General features: G+C 35.6%; 1 protein-coding gene and 1 non-coding gene across 2 annotated transcripts; both read right to left on the bottom strand.

Moving 5' to 3' along the window:
• Positions 1-2,260: 2,260 nt before the first annotated feature.
• On the bottom strand, positions 2,261-2,368 carry LOC116132039. Its single transcript, XR_004128357.1, has one exon. It is a non-coding gene; the product is annotated as a small nucleolar RNA R71 (small nucleolar RNA).
• A 7,383-nt stretch (positions 2,369-9,751) lies between these two features.
• Positions 9,752-12,992, bottom strand: LOC116132019 (cinnamoyl-CoA reductase 1-like). The gene is made up of 4 exons (XM_031417699.1): positions 12,860-12,992; positions 12,614-12,768; positions 12,023-12,208; positions 9,752-9,865 (listed from the first exon to the last, which is right to left on the bottom strand). The coding sequence occupies exons 1-4, from the start codon at positions 12,990-12,992 to the stop codon at positions 9,752-9,754; spliced, it is 588 nt and encodes a 195-aa protein (XP_031273559.1).
• Between the last annotated feature and the right edge of the window lie 6,847 nt (positions 12,993-19,839).

The raw sequence follows: 19,839 nt of genomic DNA, 5'->3' as shown, positions 1-19,839 counted from the left end.
TTATAGGTATCATTTGTGGGAAATTAGGATTAATTCGCATGAATTAACTTAATTTTTCATAAACGTACTTTTCGGGATCACGGGTACTTTTGTTGTGTTTTCAGGAAATAAGGCTCAGAAATAATATTCAGATGAGAGATAATGTTGGCGAGAGAATTTTTGACGATTGGAAACAAATGGATCGAGAATCGGAGTTGAATTGAAGAAGTTATGGAAGTTGAAGTAAAAAGAAGATTCTAGATTACATCCCAGCTTGAGAATGTCTTGAACTTTAAAACTTAGATTACGACGATTCTTAGACTGTTGGAAAGCTGATTCAAAGGGCTATATTTCATATGTTTACCACTTTTCCAAATTTCATCGTTATCGAGTTCACAAATCACCATCTCTGAAGAACAGTGGAATGATGCGGGAAGAAGACCAGCAGCTGCTATGCTGCGGCACACTTTTTCCAATAGCTACTGTGCCATAGCACAATGCCGCGGCACAGTCATGACAGCTGGGAACTTTTCCTCCGTTTTTGACTAGGAAAATAGGGTTTTAGGAGTCCTAAACTAACTAGAATTAAGGAAAACAAAACCCTAACCCTTGTGGGATATAAATAGAAGTCTTTTAGCATTATTTTAGGGGAATTATTTTTGAGGTAAAAAAAAGAGAGAACAAAGATATTCAAGAACTGAAGAAAAAGGGAGATTAAAGAAGGCTTGGAGAAGAAGAATTGGAGGAGATCATCATCAACTTCATTAATCCAACCAAGTTTCACTAAGTTTTCCTTCTTCTTTGTTATTATTATTTGTTATGAATAATACAATGATGTTCTCATATTCATTCATGAAGAACTAATTCTTTTGTGATTGAGGGTGTTTTCAAAACCCTAGACATGTCTTGTGATTAATAAAATCTGCATCTATTTATCTTTTGATCCCTTTTGGTTATGTGATTATTTTGTTGGGAATAGGGTTTAGATAAATTGTCTTAATTGTTTAAGTGCGCAATTAAATAGTTAGGATTAATTTATTAATGCCAATTTAGGTTGTTTAGTAGAAAATCACTTTATTAACCTAAATAACTAGTGGTAAAGTGTATGCCTGCATACATGGGGGGTAATCACTCAAGATAACTAAATCGACCATATGAGTTTAGCCTTGATTCAGTAGGTCTCTCGCAACTTAATGCTTTTATTACTTTGAATCTAGAGATCGTATCCTAGGTTATCTAATAAATAGGGAATTGGGTTATGACCGTGTCTAATCCAACGACTCAGTAAGGAGAGATAGAACTTATCAACGTTTGGTATTTTATGAGCTAATGTGATAAAGAGGGTAGAAAGTTAAAGAGTGCTTTTATTATATGTAATTCATGTCTAGTGGTGGCGAATAAACCGTCAATCTAGTTTCTCTTATTTATCTCTTTCATGATTGTTTCATTGTTTTACTTTGTTTAATTTTAGCTTGATAGTTTTTGTTGAGTTTTTATAATTCGTGACAAACCCTATTTGAAGTAGATAATTAATTGAGTTCACAAATCCTCTACGGGAAAGGCCCTTACTTACTCTTTGCTAGTACACGACTTTGCATTAGAATTTAGTGAGGTAAAATTAGGTGTTGCATTTGCACGCATCAATTTTTGGCACCGTGTCGCCGGGGATTTTCATTAACTTAATTATTTGTTTAATTTTTGTTTATTTTTCAATTTTTATTTGTTCTTTGTTTTTTAGTTGTAGGTGTTTATGGTGAATGAGCTCGCGATACAATTTGAGATCGAATTTGCATTCTGATCTAAATCTACCTATTACTCATTCGAAACAACCTTTGCATAGATCAACTCTCGATCAAGCAATCCATACCGATCTTCCACTCACAAGTGATTCTTCTTATTTTTCTGATCAAGAGGAAATGGCTAATCTAACTCTCAAAGAGATGGTTGAACCAACCGTTGACCAATAACCTTTATGCATTCGATACAATGATACGACACGGGGAGCTTTTGAGCTTAAATCTGAGATGATTCATCTTCCACCAATTTTCAGAGGTTTAGTGGGAGAGGATCCAAACAAGCACCTTAAGGAGTTCCATGTGGTGTGCTCGAGTATGAAACCAGATGGAACAACGGAGGAACAAGTGAAGTTAAGGGCGTTCCCATTTTCTTTAGCAGATAGCACTAAGGAATGGCTTTATTACCTACCATCCGGGACCATAACTACTTGGAATGAGATGAAGAGGTTGTTCCTGGAGAAGTATTTTCCAACATCTTGAGCCACACTCATTAGGAAAGAAATTTGTGGGATTCGGTAATACAATGGGGAAAACTTATATGAATATTGGGAAAGGTTTAAGAAATTGTGTGCAAGTTGTCCGCATCATCAAATAAGTGAGCAATTACTTCTCCAATATTTTTATAAGGGATTGATGCCAATGGAGAGGAGCATGATAGATGCAACAAGTGAAGGTGCGTTAGTTGATAAAACTCCTACAGAAGCAAGGAACTTAATTGCAACCGTGGCGGCAAACTCTTAACAATTTGGTACTCGATCCGATCCACCACCAAGGAAGGTAAATGAAGTAGGGATATCCAATAATCTTGAGCAACAATTGAATAATTTGACTGCACTTGTGCAAGAAATTGCAATTGGACAAGTGAAGAATGTGGAATTTGCTCCAATGTGGGACATCCTACCGATATGTGTCCTACCCTTCAAGAGACAAATGCAGAACAAGTAAATGCCATGGGAGGATACCAAGGACAACAAAGGCAAAGGTATGATCCATTCTCCAATACCTATAATCTAGGATGGAGGGATCACCCTAATCTTAGCTATGGAGGAAATCAACAAGCTGCTGTCACTAATAATCCACCTGGTTTTCCTTACCCACGAGCTCCACAACCGTACCAAGCAAGACCCCAAAATGTTTCCCAACCTCAAGGTAAGTCTTTGGAGGACTTGGTAAACTCATTAGCAACTAGCTCTCTTCAATTTCAGTAAGACAATCTCAAGTTCCAACAAGAAACAAAAATGTCAATCAAGAATTTGGAGAGCCAAGTTAGTCTATTGGCTACTACCATTGGAAGACTAGAGGCGCAAGAACCTGTGATCAACTCTAGGGAGAATGTTAGTGCTGTAATAGTGAAAAGTGGGAAGCAACTTGAAGAAGCTCATATGAAACCAATCAACGCTGACGAAACTAAAGATGAGTTTATTCAAGATGGAGCGAAAAAACCCAATAATAAGGGAGATAGGGCTATTGACTCCAAAGAAGCAAAACAATCACTTAGGCAAATGTTCGATCCTAAGAGTGAAGATCCATTGGATGTTGCAATATGGGATGGTTGGGTGGCCGAGGAACCTAGAAAGTCTAAAGAAGACATTGCCATAGGAAAGGAAATAGAAGCGATTATCGCATTGCTTAATTTTCTTCCAAAGAAAAATCCAAGGTATGCTCTTTCTTATATTTCTCTTCCCTTATCTAATGAGAAGCTTCTACCATTCATTGTGCAGGATCCTACTTTGAAGCTTAGACCTGCTCCGCAACACTTTAAATACAAGGGAGAATATGGTTGAGAAAGTGATGACGTCGGGCTAAGGACGTTAAACCAAGCGCTATATGGGAGGCAACCCATTGATTTTTTATCTTATTTTCATTTTCTTTTCCATTTTCATTTTCTTTTTTTTTTTAAGATTTCGTTTAGTTTGTGTTTTGTTACTCTAATTCCTATATTTGACTAGTGATGTGTGTGGCCAATGATGTACACTACGAGTTTCTTTGTTTTGATAGAATTTGATACAGTTGATGGAGCGAAACAAGAGTGGTGATCGTACTTTCACGTGTCTTCACACTTCAATATTAAAAAGGAGGGTAACTTTTCTTTTCCTTCTCTTTTCCTTTTGCTACATTGGGGACAATGTAGATATTAGGTTGGGGGTGAGGGAAGGTTCCTATTCCTATTTAGTTTTGTTAAATTTACGAATTTGGGTGAATTTTTTTATTTTAGTTTTTGCATGATTTTAGGATTAAATTGTTTTGCTTAGTTTTTCGAATTAACTTGTATGTCAATGATATGATTATAATTGTGATAACATGTAATATTTAGAAGATGCTAAATGTTGCTTAGGTTTAAGGGTAATTTTGAATAATTAGTTTCATCTAGTTTGAGACTCTCATGCTATATGGTATGATTTGGTTGGTTAGTCTTAAGGCTTAGTGATGTTTGTTATGTATGAATTTTTATAGACATTTTTGTGATCTCAACAAATTCTAGAACTCACTTGATAACTACTTGATGCGAAATCCTAGAATGCACCTTACTTAGGATATGATTTAGGCTATCTTTGGATCGTTTGAGCCTTTCAAGCCAACCCTTTATTTAAATTATTGCTAGTTACCCCTTTGAGCCATTATTAAACACATTTAGCCTTGATTTTCTATAACGCTCCACTTGAGGTACGTACTTAAGATTTGCTGTTTTGCTTAAATGTTTATTGATTCAGCTTTAATTGAGTTTGTATATTGAGTTGGTTGAGTGTTTGCCTTGAAATTGGTTGAGATTTGAGGAATTTTAGATTTGCAATCTTCGCCGGGGCAAAGAATAGTCTTCGCTGCGGCGACGTTGGCTTTGAGTAAGGCGGTGTCGACTCTGTATTTTTGCGCCGGAGCGACGAAAGTTTCTTCGCCGCGGCGAAGGGCCAGTTGAAAAGTTTAATGAAGTTTCTAGATATTTCTCCATAAGGATTAAATGACTATTCTACCCCTAATTAGCAGGAAAAGTGGGGAGTGAAATGCAAGGAAATTACATGGAGAATAGGTTAGTATGGGGGTATGAGTGTAATGAATCAAAGGATATAGATGGAATTTTCAAGAAAGAGCAAGGGCAAAGTTGGGAAGTGATGATTTTCTCATGAGCTAAAAAGGGTTAAGTGTAATAAACCCTTCATTTCATTCTTCTCCACCGCCATATCCATTCTCTCAATTCTTTCAATTTTTGCTTTCAATTATTCCAAGATTTCTAAGGGATTTAAGAGAGCTTTTGAGTAATTTTGAGTAGAGATTTCATCTAAAGCATCCTAAGGTAAGTATTCTTGCTTTAGATGTGAGTTTTGCTAAGGTTGTATTGAAGTCTTATTTGGTTATTGTTGTTGTTGTTGTTTTGAGTTGTATAGAGAAGACAAGACAACAAGGGAAAGGAAAAGTGCTAGAGAAGTCACTTTTGCACAAGGTAAGTAAATCCAATTTAAGTTGAGGTTTAAGAATTCATTTGAGTAGAGATTGTGTAGGTTTAATGTTGTTGAGATGAGATGAGATAAGATTAGTAATTATTTCTTATTGATTATGTTGGGTATGAGAAGTGTTGAACTTCTATGATGTTGAGTTGGGTTGATAGATGAAGCTGGAGAGAGTTTGTTGTAAACCTATTTGGAAGTGTTTCTTTGATAGGGTTTCTAGTTATTTGAGGGAGTTTTCTCCCAATTTGGATGGCTAGAGAATGTAATAGAGTAGTAATTATAGTTGAGATTTTGCATGCACATGAATTGTTTGATGAAATGTCTAAGAGAAATATGAGCATGAATTTTGAACCTTAATTCTTGCTACATTGCATATTGACATTTCCTAATTTCATTATTGAGCATAAACCATCCATATGCCTTAATTGTGAATTGAGTTATAGCTTGAGAGAAAGTAGAGATTTTGGAGTAAAAGCTACACTATGAGTGTTAGTTTGAGAAAGAGTAGAGAAATTGAGTTTGAACTACTCTAAGAATAGAGAGAAAGAGAGAATGAGCACTAGAGAACAAAGAGAAAGTAGTGCTAAACAAGAGAATAGAGTAGGTTGTGCGATAGGGAACCTATGAGTGAGGGTAGAGTATTCCCGCATGTATGCCGCATTGAGAGAGCGGCATGAGCATAAGAGAGAGAAGTGGTGTGGCTCGTGAGAGTACATGCGGATGAGGGCTATACCCGAGAGTACCTGAGAGAGAGAGTTATTCTCACATGGCCAAAGGTTCCAAATCCATGCATAACCGAGTTCGATTGGCTAGAATGAGTAGAAGTCACGGAGAGCGGGAGCGAGTCCCGGCCGTGCCTCCGGTAAGATAAGGTCGTGACTTACAAAAGAGAGTTAGTAGAAAAGAGTTATGAGAAAGAGAAAATAGAGAGTTTATAAAAGAGAAAGTAAATGAGAATTGTAGTGTGATCATTCTACATTAGTGGAGAGTAGTTTGAAAAGTGAGCCTATGGAATTTGATTCTATACATTATATTATATTTTTTAAATTTTGAGATCAATTCTTTGTTTGTGAAGTTTGTGCATGTGCTCATCCGGGTTTTGAGATTAATGGGTTTTTGGAATGATTGATGTGTGAGAGTTGATAATGAAAATGAAATTGATTTTTGAGTTACCTTTGGGCTTGGGTGATGTAACATCCACTTTAAGGTACATCTTCATGTTCATTTGCTTTTAAATTCTATTTATTGGCCTAAGTTAAATGGACATGTTATTTAAGTTGTTAGAATGGTCTGGATGCCCTGATTTTGGTGAAGTCTTGCAGAATTTTGGGAGTGCAGACTTTGCCTCGGCGAAGAAGAAGCGTCGCACGCTCTGTATTTCTTCACCATGGCGAAGAAAGAAACTTCTCTGGGGCGAAGAACCGGTAGATTTTTCTAGTGAAGTTTCAAGGAAATTTTCAATAAAGGTAAAGTGACCATTCTACCCCTAAAAAGAAAGCAGAGTGGGGAGTAAATTGCAAGAAAATTTCATGGAAAATGTTTTAGAATGGGGGTGAAAGTGTAAAGAATTAAAGGATAAGGATGGAATTTTCAAGGAAGTGGAAGGGTAAAATGGGAAGGAAGGCTTAGTTTATGAGATATTAAGGGATAGTCTTCTAAATCTCTTTCATTTTTCTCATTCCACCGCCTCTTCCATTCTCCATTTCCTCTCAACTCTTCACTCAATCTTCCAAGTATTGTTGAGGGCTTTTAGTTAGATCTTGATAGAGAGTTGTTCCTAAGCATCAAGAGGCAAGGATTCATGCTCTAGTATATATTTAAGTTGAGTACGGGTTGAGTTCTTATTAAGTTTATGCCTAGGAATTAAGAGAAGAAGCAAGTCCAACAAGTTAGAGAGCTTTTGTGGAAGAATTTAAGAAAAAGGTAAGTAAATCCAACCCAAGTTAAGATTTAAGCAATCAAATGACTTGATGTGTATTTATATGACTTGATTTGTATTTATATACTTATAATGGTGAGATTGATTGCTAAGATTGTAATTGTGGATGAGTTGTTGGGTTGATGAAGGGTTGTTTTGAGCCATGAGAAGTAGAGTCAAGGTTGGGATGGCCAATGGAAGTTTGGCTGAATTTGAGAAGAATTTGAGTAGAGAATTTTGAAGTGCCTTTCCTTGACAGGTTTAGAATCATTATGGAGGAGTTTTACTCCATATATGGATGGTCCAAGAAAGAAATAGAACTATAGTTAAAGTAGAGTTTGATTATGCATGCTTATTGTTCGATGAAATGCTTGAGAGAAGCATATGCATGAGTAGAGAACTTATTTTTGTGCAACACTGCATATTTGCGTTACATGATTGCACTAAAGAAAGGAACATAAGCATATACCATCCATATGTATATCTTTGCATATGCATGAGTAAGAAAGAATAAAGAATACTAAGAATAAAGAGAAAGAAAGAAATAGCACTAAAGAATTTAAGAAAGAGAGTGCTAGAGAAAAGAAAAGATTAGGTTGTTGTGATAGGGGAACTCGTGAGTGATAAGAAGAAAGTCCCACATACACGTCAACTTAATTGAGTGGCATAAGAAGAAGAAAGAAATCGTATGATTCGTAAGAGTGTATGTGGATGAGGGTTGTACCAAGAAGAAAGTCCTACATGCACGCGACCTTAATTGAGTGGCTTAAGAATAAGAAAGAATTTGTACAGTTCGTAAGAGTGCATGTAGATGAGGATTGTACTCACTCACATGGCCAGAGTTCCAAATCCACGCATCAACCGAGTCCGATCGGCATAAGAATGAGAATGAGAAAGAATAAGCTAGAATAAGAATAAGAATGAGAATGAGGAAGAATAAGCTAGAATAAGAATAAGAATAAGAATGAGAAAACTCAAGCATACAAGAAAAGAAAAGAAAAGAAAAGAAAAGCTTGAGTAAGAAAAGAAAAGAATAGAAAAGAAAGAAAGAAAATACATTTCTATGCATTATTGTGAGTGCATTGCATTCATGCATATTACCATGATGTTCATCATGGTGAGTAAGAATAGAAAGAATAGAAAGAAAAGAAAGAAAGAATAGAAAGAATAGAAAGAATTAGAAAGAAAGCAAAGAACAGTGAGAACTAGAAACAAAGAAAGAGAAGAAAAAGAACCGAAAGAATGAAGAAGAGTAAGATTAGAGTAAGGAAAGAACCAAGAACAAGTTGCAAGGATAAGTAGTAGAGGATTTACTTACTGAGCCTTTTTGTGCTCACCCCGTTGTTTTTCCATGTTTTGCATGAAATAGGTAAGCGGCGGTCAAATGGACGTCACGAAGCGGAGAGAAAATGCACCACTGTCCCTTGTGTATAAGATTTGTGTATACTACTTTTGTATATGTAAAGAATTATGTTTTATAAATAAAAGAAAAATTTTGGGCCCAACCTTATTTCATATACTATGTATGTATGTGTTTGAGTATATTAGTAAGAAAAAGAGGTGTTACATTTTTGGTATCAGAGCCAAGATTTTGGGATTTAACAGTGTGCCATTCTCGCCGCCATGACGGTCCTTAGCTGACCGTTGTAAGTTATCCTTTCCTTACTCAAGTGTGTTTTGGAATTGATAAATGTGGTTGTCTTGTAGATGCGTAGAACTCGGGCAAGTAGTAAGAAGACAACTGGTACGGGGGAAACCTCTAACCTGCCAGAATCCACGCCCCTTCCCTTGGATGAAGCTAGAGTTCAAGGTATTGTGCAACAAGTTTTAGAAAGTCAAGGGAGAGTTGCATCGGGAAGAGTGGAAACCCCTGTACAAATACCGCCTATTAGAAAAGAAAGAGAAAGGACGGTTCCACCGATAGGGCAGAATCGGATTGAGCCGATTTATGGGCTCTCAAGTTAGCATCAGCCGTCAGAGTTTAAAGGTACTACGGACCTTTTTGTAGCAGAAGAATGGTTTAGGTCCGTTGAGCGAACTACGGCAATGTTTTCCATGACAGACCGGGAGAAGATCTGGTACTCCAGTTTCTTGTTTTGGGGTGATGCCTGAATCTGGTGGGAATTAAGGAAGACTCTCATGATGTTTCTGTGATGCCTTGGGGCGAGTTTAGAGGACTTTTTGAAGGGAAGACCGAGTGCATGAGAAGGTCTAAGAGTTTATCAGTTTACAGCAGGGGTCGAGTACGGTGAAAGAGTATTCAGTGAGATTTAACTCCCTTGCTAGGTTTGCACCCGGGATAGTCAGTACTCCAGGATTGAGAAGAGATAAGTTTGTTCACGGGTTGAAGCCGGAGATAGCTCGTGATATCATGATGGGTGCCGATCCCCCTCAAACCTATAGTGAGGCTTTAAGGCGAGCAATGAGGGCAAAAATTTTCAAGAATAAAATCACCCTAGCAGGACCAAGTGAAGCATTGCCCGCTCCACACAGAGGAAGATCTGAATTTACAAGAAACAGAGAAGTGAGGAATAATAAGAAGAAGTTTCAGCCAAGGAAGAACAGAAAAGATTGGCAGAATAAACGGCCAAGAACAGTAGAGTTTCCCCCATGTCCTAAGTATGGGAGGACTCATCCGGGAGAGTGCCTGAGAGAGTTGGGCCGTAATGTCTGTTATAGATGTCGGCAGCCAGGGCATCTGATGAAGGATTGTAAAGCTTCTCTTCCATCTGTAGCACAAACTTCGAGAGGTCCTAACGCCAGGGTGTTTACCGTGGCGCATGGTGAAGCAAAGGCTAGTCCGTCAGCTGTTACTGGTCAGCTGTTATTTCATGCTGTTCCTCTTTATGCATTAATTGATTCCGGAGGCACTCATTCATTTATATCTTATGGGATGATAGAAAGATTAGGTTTGAAACCTATTAGAGTGGGTCAGCCCATTAAGATAGAGTTGCCTGATGGGGTTAGTGTGTTGACCCATGAGATGCTGTCAAGAGAGTCTGTAATGATCCATGGCCGAGAGTTATCGGTTGACTTAATAGTGTTTGATATGCCTGACTTTGATGTAATTTTGGGCATGGATTTCCTAGGGAGGTATGGAGTAGAAATTCACTGTCGGAAGAAGAAAGTGAGGTTTAATCTCGATAGTGGAGATAAGTTTAGTTTCGGAGAGGGTCATCAGTTGAGCATGTTGATTAGTAGCTTGAAGGCTGGAAAGATGCTAAGAAAAGGGTGCTCTGGGTATATTGCCCATGTGGTGCAAAGTAAAGATGTCCCACAACCAGTGTTACAGAGTGTGCCAGTAGTCTGGGAATTTCTAGATGTGTTTCCGGAAGAGTTACCGGGTTTGCCTCCGAAAAGAGAAGTAGAGTTTAGTATTGAACTAGCACCAGGGACAGCACTGATTTCCAAAGCCCTTTATCGAATGGCCCCAGCTGAGCTTCAGGAATTGAAGAAGCAACTCCAAGAGCTTTTAGATAAAGGCATTATCCGACCAAGTCATTCCCCCTGGGGAGCTCCAATTCTTTTTGTAAAGAAGAAAGAAGGGTCAGTACGGATGTGTATTAACTATAGAGAGTTGAATAAAGTGACAGTAAAGAATAAGTACATGTTGCCTCGAATAGATGATCTTTTTGATCAGTTGAAGGGAGCTTCAGTATTTTCAAAGATTGATTTAAGGTCGGGTTATCATCAGGTAAAAGTGGCAAAGCTAGCTAAGATTGCCTTTCGGACAAGATACGGGCATTATGAGTTTGTGGTGATGCCTTTTGGGTTAACCAATGCCCCAGCAGTGTTTATGGACTTAATGAATCGGGTGTTTCATGATTGTTTGGATCAGTTCCTAGTGGTCTTTATAGACGACATCCTGGTTTACTCTAAGTCGCTAGAAAAGCATGAGGAACATTTAAGAATTGTGCTGCAGCGATTGAGAGAAAAGAAGTTGTATGCCAAGTTTTTGAAGTGTGATTCTGGCTAGATCAAGTGATATTTCTGGGCCATACTGTTTCCAAGGAGGGAATTTCAGTAGATCCTAGTAAAGTGATGGCAATCCTCGAATGGCAAAGGCCAAAGACAGTAAAAGAGGTGAGAAGTTTCTTGGGATTAGTAGGTTACTACCGTCGGTTTGTAGCAGGGTTTGCCCAGTTGGCTAAGCCGTTGACAGCTCTTACCAAACAGAGAACTTCTTTTATATGGTCAGTTGCCTGTGAAGACAGTTTTCAAGATTTGAAGAAAAATTTAACGATAGCTCCCATTTTAGTGTTACCTCAAGAGGGTGTAGATTATGATATTTATACAGATGCCTCATTGCAAGGACTTGGTGTTGTATTGATGCAGTTAGGTAGGGTGATAGCTTATGCTTTTTTATGGGAATGAAAAATGTCATATTTAACCCTCTTAATGTTTAGTCTTTTATACGTATTGTTGCCCAATTGTACTCATTATTACTTTATTTTGATTTAGGAAGCAAATGGAGGTGTTAATTGCAAAACGGAGCTAATTAGGTGAATTCGGATAGTTTCGCCACTGCTTTGTAATCTGGGCATAATTCTCTCATCCGAGCTCCGATTGATATGATTCAAAATGGTGTGGAACCTTAAGAAATATATCTACAACTTTCATGTTTTTAGTTTGGAGAGATTCTCTCTGCATCAAGGTTGTAATCGGGCTTGAAGTTGACGCACCTGTATTGCCGACGTTCTGACTTGTCATGCAAGTCAGTCTATTATTGCACGTTTTGAAGACATACATGCTACACGAAAATTACAGCTGGAAACACCACTTTCCTATTTTATTAGGACTCTATTTTATTTTATTTCCAATTAATCAGATTAGGATAAGNGATTTTCACGTATTGTTATGCTAAATATTAAACTAACTAATGATACCTTGGTGTTCTTGCAGAACTCAAGGTCGCTCCAGCAAGACTCATCAACCACAACATCAGGGCTCCGATTGGGGTCCATGTATACAGCACCAATCGAGGATGTGAACACTACACGCCGGACTTTGGCCTCGGCCGCAGCAACAATCACATTCTTAGTTCCAATCACCGCTGGCTCCACCATTTGTTCCTTGATCATTAAAGAAAACAAATCATATTTCCGTATCAGAAAAGCATAAAGCCAAACCCACTTTATAAACCAAACTATAATCTAAAAATATATATGGCAACATAAAATAAAAGAATAGTGCAATTAAAATTTAACAGACGGCGTAAAGTTAGTGGAATGAGATAAAATTTTAGGTGAACATGGAGAGTTCTCACCAACCGCAATAGGAGAAAAGAGTATCGTGGAACCCACAAGAAAATAAGTGGTTTCGTTTGTCAAAAAAAACAATCATGATAAGAAGTTAATATGTATTTTTTTTTTCAATTTAGGCTAATTACATATTCAATGTGTTTTTTTTTTTTCATTTTCTTGGCAACCAAACAGAAAAAAACAAACAAGTAAGAAAATAAAAAAGAATTAACTCACTGGATCATCTGTCACAGGCGAAGCAGAATGGAAAACTCCATCACACCCATTAATGGCATCTTTAAGACTCTCATAATCAAGAAGATCAGCTTTGCATAAAGTCAATCTTTCTTTTGCTCCTTCAAGCTCCCTCAAATGGCCATTCTTCGGATCATCTATATACATATTCATAACGGCACTCATGAACATAATAACACAATTTCTGAACAAGAAATTCACATACATGAAAATTAAGAAATTAATTACCAGGATTTCGGACTGTTCCTTTAACATTGTACCCTCTTTCGAGGAGAAGCTTAACCATCCATGAAGCTATGAAGCCACCGGCGCCGGTGACACAAATAGTTTGGCCGGAAACTGGAGCACTGTCAACCGGCATATTGGGATTGAGATAGACAAAGAAGAATAAAAGAGAATTTTTGTTGAGAATGGGAAGCCAGTTGAGGTAAGAAAACAAAGATACTAGTGTTGCTATTTATAAGGAAAGAAAAGTTCACCCACTCACCTACCACCGGTAAGAATTTTAAGTAAATATGTGGGTTGGTGTTATTGTATTTAAATTTTGATCAGGATATTATAATTTAATTTTTTTACTTAATTTTTTTTACGTTCATTATTATGATTTGAAAAATATCACATCAACAATTATTTCTCACAAATTTTCTCTCACAACTTTGATGTGACAGCTCACAATTGATCAGTTCACAACAAGTCTCGCATAGATCCTACTAATTAATTGCGAACTGTCACGTCAATGTTGTAAGAAAAAATTTGTGAGAGAGGGTTATTGCCGTAGTATTACTAATTATAGCATTTCAACCTTTTAAATATGAATTCTTATAAAGTAATTAATACATTTATGGTTATATATATATATATATTACGATTTCATCATTTATATTTAAAATTTAAAATTTCATCATTTATATTTAAAATTTAAAATTTCATCATCAATAAGTCTCTCCAAAAGATTTGCAAATTTAAATAAATGATCTAAACATTATATGAAAAAGACTCCTCAATCTTCATTAATTTGAAAAGGGTTTTAATTAATATTCTTTCTTTTAAATGGACCTTAATAGTATAAAATAAAGAAAAAGGGAAATCAGAAGATAAAGTAATTAATTAATGACGAAATCTTAAAGAATACGTATATACATGAGGCCAATACAAAAAACATATGAACTCTTTGGAAGTCGCATTTGAGCCACAACTTTTTTGTAGGACTAGGACCACCCCACTCATGTCTCTTGTTCTTTGACATGTTTCTCATGCTCTCATCATATAATAACAATAATAAATAAATAACTCCTAGATGATCGAGTAATTCAATAGAGACTTCTGAGTGTATTATCCAAAAAGTCATGAGTTCGAATTTTTCTTCAGTTGTTAATAGAGATTACCATTAAAACTTTTATTTGGCCGATGGTTTTAGGATCCTAGAAATTAGTTGAGGTGCACGTAAGCTGGTCCAAACACTCTTAATCATAAAAAAAATAAAAAAAAATTATAGATTAAAAAAAAAAAAATTATGATTATGTTTGAAATCTATATCTTAAATCTTATTAGAATTTAGAAGTTTGAGGAAAGGGTAAAAAAATTGCTTTTATTGCCCGCTAGATAAAATTGTGTAAAATTTTGTTCTAACTTTTAGCTAATTTCTTCAATAGATTAGAAGAAACAGAAAAGGAAATAGTAGATTAAATAAATGGTCTAAAGTCACCGAAAGGGGGGGATAGTGCTCACTGCTCATTGCCATGAAAAATTCATGGAAAATGTGACAAAAATACTTAATTATTATTATGTTAGGAATATATTTGATTATGTGATTATATTATTCGCAAATCACAATATGTACATCTAAAATAAACATAAATTATTTAAATTTAGATACAAATCAAATAAAAAACCTTTCATTATATTTAATTTATCTAATTAATAATTAAGATATAAAATAATAAAAAAGTACATTTTTTAATGTTAATTGTAATTCTTTCTCTCTTAATTCATTCTCTTTCACAAATGTTTTGATTTTTAAAGTTGGCATTTAAATTTAAGAAAATATTATATTTTATGTTTTAAAACGACGCCAGGTTGACGATAATTTTATTGGTTATTTTAATTGATTTACATTATATGATATAAAATGATGACTGATGTCGTCAGATTATTCACACGTAAGGCTTCTTTACTATTTTGCCAATGAACTAATGACACCTTACATGGACGTCCCTCACCTTTTCCACATTTAACTTAAATTCATCCCTATTCTTATTAAGATATGTCTAATCTTTGGTACGAAGGAAAATCTAAAAGAATTTAGAATATATAAATTCGATTTAGGGACTAACTAATGTTAGGATTAGGTAACTTAGTTTATCCTAAAATTAAGAGTAAACAACTTTTTCCCACCCAAGGTTTGCCTTCATGACACTTTCGCACCCAAATTTTTTTCAAAATTGTTCAATTGCCGGCGATTGGCGGGAGCAAGGTTTGAGGGGTTTTGGTGAGTGGTGATTGGTGATTGGGAAAAAGAATGGTGGTGGCATAAGATTGCAAAGATGCCGGAAGCCACAGATTGGTCATAATATAAACTCTGGGTGGGAAAATGGTATTTTGAAACTTTTTGGGTGGGAAAATGTTATTAAGGCAAACCTTGGGTTGGAAAAAGTCGTTTACTCTAAAATTAATGTTAGGATTAGGTAAAGAAGTTTATCCTAAAATTAATCATACTCGTTATTCATGTGCGTTAAACTTAATGAATACTGAAAATAAAATGTTATTTTAATCTAATCACTCATATGAATTTGAGTTTCAGTTAATATTTTATTTATTTATGAAATGTTTCTTATGAACATTTGAGATTAGGGAAATTATTTAACATCAATTAATCAAGAATTAAAGTTCCCACCTTACCTAAATCCAATTTATGCAACTTAATTATTAAACAAAGGCAACTGGTAATGTTACTTGAAGTGTGGTTTTATAACTCTTAGTTGAACTAAAAGCAATTAAATATATCTAATTACACAAACCACGCACGAGTAGAACATAATTAATACATTATAAACTTTAACGAACTATTTATAATTGAAAGTGTAAGCAGATCAATTAAAGTTCATCAAGAGAGAACCGGTAAGGAGGTTTGCCGGCTTGAATTCTCCGGTGCTCAAGTTAGTAAAGGAGTTGATCAACATGCTAGGATTTGGAGAGATATGAGAAAAAGTACACCAAAATTATAGAGAATGTTAAGAATAAGAGTTAATGATATCAATTCACTTGAGGTTTGGATCACAATCATTTCTCGTCCCAAGATAGAAAGTGTTCACTTAAAGAAGTAACCTTTAGGATGTGTTTGGTTCAAAGTATGTTGTATTAATGAGAAGATATATTATCTTGAAGATTACTAGGAATGTTATATTAAATGTATTTGGTTAGATTGGAATAAATTGGTAGGTATGTTATGTTGATATGTTTGGTTGGGAGGAATAAATTGGTGGGTATGTTATATAGATTACTGAATTGCTATTATTTATTATTATTATTATTTAGATTTTTTAAATCCCTACATTTGAGATTTTGCTAAAACACCACAATCACAATAAAAGTTTAAATTTTAACAAAAACACCTTCATCCACCTAAGCCATTGCTGGCCGTTGGCCACCACCTACGATCGTAGCCTGCTGTGACCTGAATGATGCATGACCAGCCAGATATGGCCAGTCGTGCGTCGATATGGCCATTAACGACCATCGATCTGGTCGGAAATGGCCAGATCCATGGTCATCTGGTCATTTTCAGCCATAAATCTAATAGAAAACGGCCATATCAGATTGGTCGTACGTCATTTCGGCAACGTTGAACAGTAGTGGCTGCTAGCGATGGTGGCCAAATCCGGCCATCTGTCTTGGGTAATTTGGTTTAAGTTCAAGGGTAATAATGTCCTAAAAATCTTATGTATAAAGATAAAATAGTCCATGAATATTCTTGTAAATTGTGTTAAGAACAAAGGCATTACTGTTAAAAAATTAACAGTTAGGGGTAAAATTGTAACAAAATTAAGATTCTAAGTAATCTTAGAATACCTAAGAAAATGATGGTATTCAGATTACCACCCATAATATAACCAACAGTAATTACTATTTGTTTTGGAAGATTACTGGAATTTTTTATTACTTGACAACCAAACATGGTAATGTAAGTAATATAAGATAATATTGCTAGAGTAATGTCAAATACCCTTGACCCAAATGTACCCTTAAGGTTATTAGTTATGGACTTGGATTAGAATAAAGTTGTGTGTTTCCTTTTAGACGAAACTCATCATAATTAATTGTATAGCCTACAATAGGGCGAGGCTCAAGTAGGCTAAAAGGAATAATTGGAAGGCATCAACGTAACCGGACAACTGAGTGTAAGAGAGAACCATATGGTGAAGTTTTTGGATGAGTATCCAACCATTGGGCGATCTCATGGTGTCCTTAATCATAACGTTGAGCAATTTTGTAGAGAATAGGATTGATAGGAGTGTTCCTTGACCTTTTAACCTAGGGGGAGCACCTAGGGGTGTAAGCCGAGCCGAGCCAAGCCACTTGTGAGCTTCAGCGAGCTCGACTCAATAGGGGCTATATGTAATTAAAATATGAAAAGACAAACCCATTAACATTTCTCTAACATGCACTTTCTTCTAATCTAAATTCTAACCCACTAAGAGCATCTCCAATGGTACTCTTTATTGTAAAGAGCATATTTCATATAAATAAAGAGTATTTTCATTAATTTGTAAATATAAAGAACTTAATTTGTATTCAAATCCAATGGACTCTTTAAATTAGACTTAATAAATAAGAGAGACACTTAATAGGAGAGAAAATTAATAATAAAATGCATAGAAACTTGTAATTTTTTAAATAAAATTGGGATAGAGAGTGAAATTTGACTCTCTAGATGTAGAGAGTTAAACTCACTCTTTAATGTATATTTAAGGAATAAAGAGTCTATTGAACTCTTGTTTTTATAGACAAACTCTTTATAATAAAGAGTTTGGGTTATATAAGGAGTCATTTGGAGATGCTCTAAAACAAACCCTCTAGAATTTCACTTTCGTCCCCTTCTATCTCCTTCATCTTCCATTTCTTCATCGATTTCAAAGATCCAACACCAAACCAAAACTAAAACCAATCCTCCTCTTTAACCTTTAATCTTTACCCTACAAAACAAAACAAAACAAAACAAAAAGAAAATGTTTTTCTTTTCCCCCTTTACCTAATAGTCAAGGAAATTGTTAAATAGGTCTATCGATGGAGTTGGAGACATTATGTGAGTTGAGAGAAAGCTTGAAGGACTTGGCATCAAACTACCCTCCAGGAAATTCTTGTTGCTATGAAGCATTGGACTCAAATCATGGAAGAAATTACCAAATGATAGAGGTGGTAAGCGGATCCATTGCGTTAATGACGATATCAGAGAAAGAACCGAAATTGAAACATCCCATTTGGAAGAGAATGGAAATCTGAGAATGGTACTGTCGTTACTAGTTTAAGGTTGGTTTGGTTTACTGGAAGAGAATGGAGATTTGAGAAGGCATTGTTTGTAGAAAAGTTGGCTCTGTGAATTGTAGGCGGTGATGTTGGGTTCAAGTCGTTCAACCTTGGTGGATCGAATAGATGTTGCTCGAGGTTTGTTCGAGCTCGAACCAGCTCGCTTTTTCTGTGTTGAGCTCGAGCTCGAACTCAATATCTCAAACTCGGTCGAGCTCGAGTTCAAGCCCGAGCTTGACACTATAGTAGCCGAGCCGAGCTCGAACAACCAAATTCTTAGCTTAACTTTTTTACACCCTAGGAGCACCCGTAAAGGTGTTCCCCTTTTAGCTATATGTGACCATGCACAAGAGGGTTCTCCCTTTAGCTATAGGCGACCACCCATAAACATGGTCGGGCCCATTTAGTGCCAAATGAGGGTTGGTGACCTTACTAAAAAAAAGTTTCATTAATTTTTCTTTTTATTTTGATTAGGTTGTATTAGTAATAATATTTTTATATTTGATCAAGTCATTTACTTTTTCCATATATGAGTTACAATACTATTGACTTTGTTTTTATCATGAAAATTTATATTATTTTAGTTTGAACTTGCCTCCTTAAAGTTGTTTAATTCATGGGTTCGTCCTTGCTTATGAGAGGATTCTCGCTTGAGCTATGGGTCTTAAGGTGTATTAGGTGATAGGGTTGGACTTCCCTTTGGCAATGGTGATCACCTCTTTGGATGATGGGCGATCACTTCCTTTGGGTGACCTACGGTATCTATGGATCTCTCCTTGGGTCTCCCTTGGATGAAGAAGATTAGGACGCATGCCCTTTAAAAAGAACCTTATCAACACACATTTTAATCCTAATATTATGTAGCAGTTAACATGGGAGATCTTTATAATCAATCATACAATTGAGTGCAAGTTTACAGAAATATTACATATTAATATTATGGTAACAACATACACAAATATAACCTCGTGTGTACAAAGTTTGTGTATAAAAAAATGTGACATTATATTCTTTTATTGTTCAATTTTAAATTGATTTTTTTATACTAATATATATAGTAGTGTTATATACAAATTATTATTGTTGATCCATATTTATTGAACATTTATTATGCTAACTTTTTATTTATACACATCCACTCATTGAATCACTATAGTCTATAATTTTGTATGCAAAATATTATATAAAAAGTTTATACATATAATATTATTCTTAGGGTGTGTTTGGTTTGGAGAATGTTTTATTGTTGAAAGGGGCTGTTTGTATTATATAACAGGGGTAATATATTTTAAATTGGGTAGATAACAATATTTTGTTGTTTTGTAAAAAAAATTCCCGGAAAAAAAAGTCAAACAGTGCCAAATTGGGGGTAAATCGTCGGGAATAATATTACTTGGGGGGAGGGTGTTATTAAAATATTACTCCGGTAATCCAAATTTCTGTCCAATTTTGCCCCAAAACAGTGGACAATGGGGACAAAAATATCCTTGGCTTTATTAATAATGACAAAACACCCAATTTGCACAAGAAAACAGGTTTGTCCTTAGTTTTTTAATTTTTCGGACAAAATTGCCTTGCTTATTATCAATATTTTCATAAATGCCACGAAATATTGATGTGCCCATATTATCCTCACAATTTGCATATTGTGACCAATATGCCCTTTGATTTCACTAAAAATACAA

The sequence above is a fragment of the Pistacia vera genome, unplaced genomic scaffold, assembly GCF_008641045.1.
Source record: "Pistacia vera cultivar Batoury unplaced genomic scaffold, PisVer_v2 Contig247, whole genome shotgun sequence".
Classification (NCBI taxonomy): Eukaryota; Viridiplantae; Streptophyta; class Magnoliopsida; order Sapindales; family Anacardiaceae; genus Pistacia; species Pistacia vera.
Note: the sequence above shows the minus strand (reverse complement) of the source record. Positions and strands in the feature narration are given on the sequence as shown.

What these genes read in the sequence shown, in the direction of transcription:
- LOC116132019 (XM_031417699.1), bottom strand. Translation starts at nt 12,992, where the DNA reads ATGCCGGTTGACAGTGCTCCAGTTTCCGGCCAAACTATTTGTGTCACC. An exon ending in AGGAACAGTCCGAAATCCTG is followed by an intron (nt 12,769 to 12,859) that starts GTAATTAATTTC and finishes ATATGTATATAG; the next exon opens with ATGATCCGAAGAATGGCCAT. An exon ending in CGCCTGTGACAGATGATCCA is followed by an intron (nt 12,209 to 12,613) that starts GTGAGTTAATTC and finishes TTAATGATCAAG; the next exon opens with GAACAAATGGTGGAGCCAGC.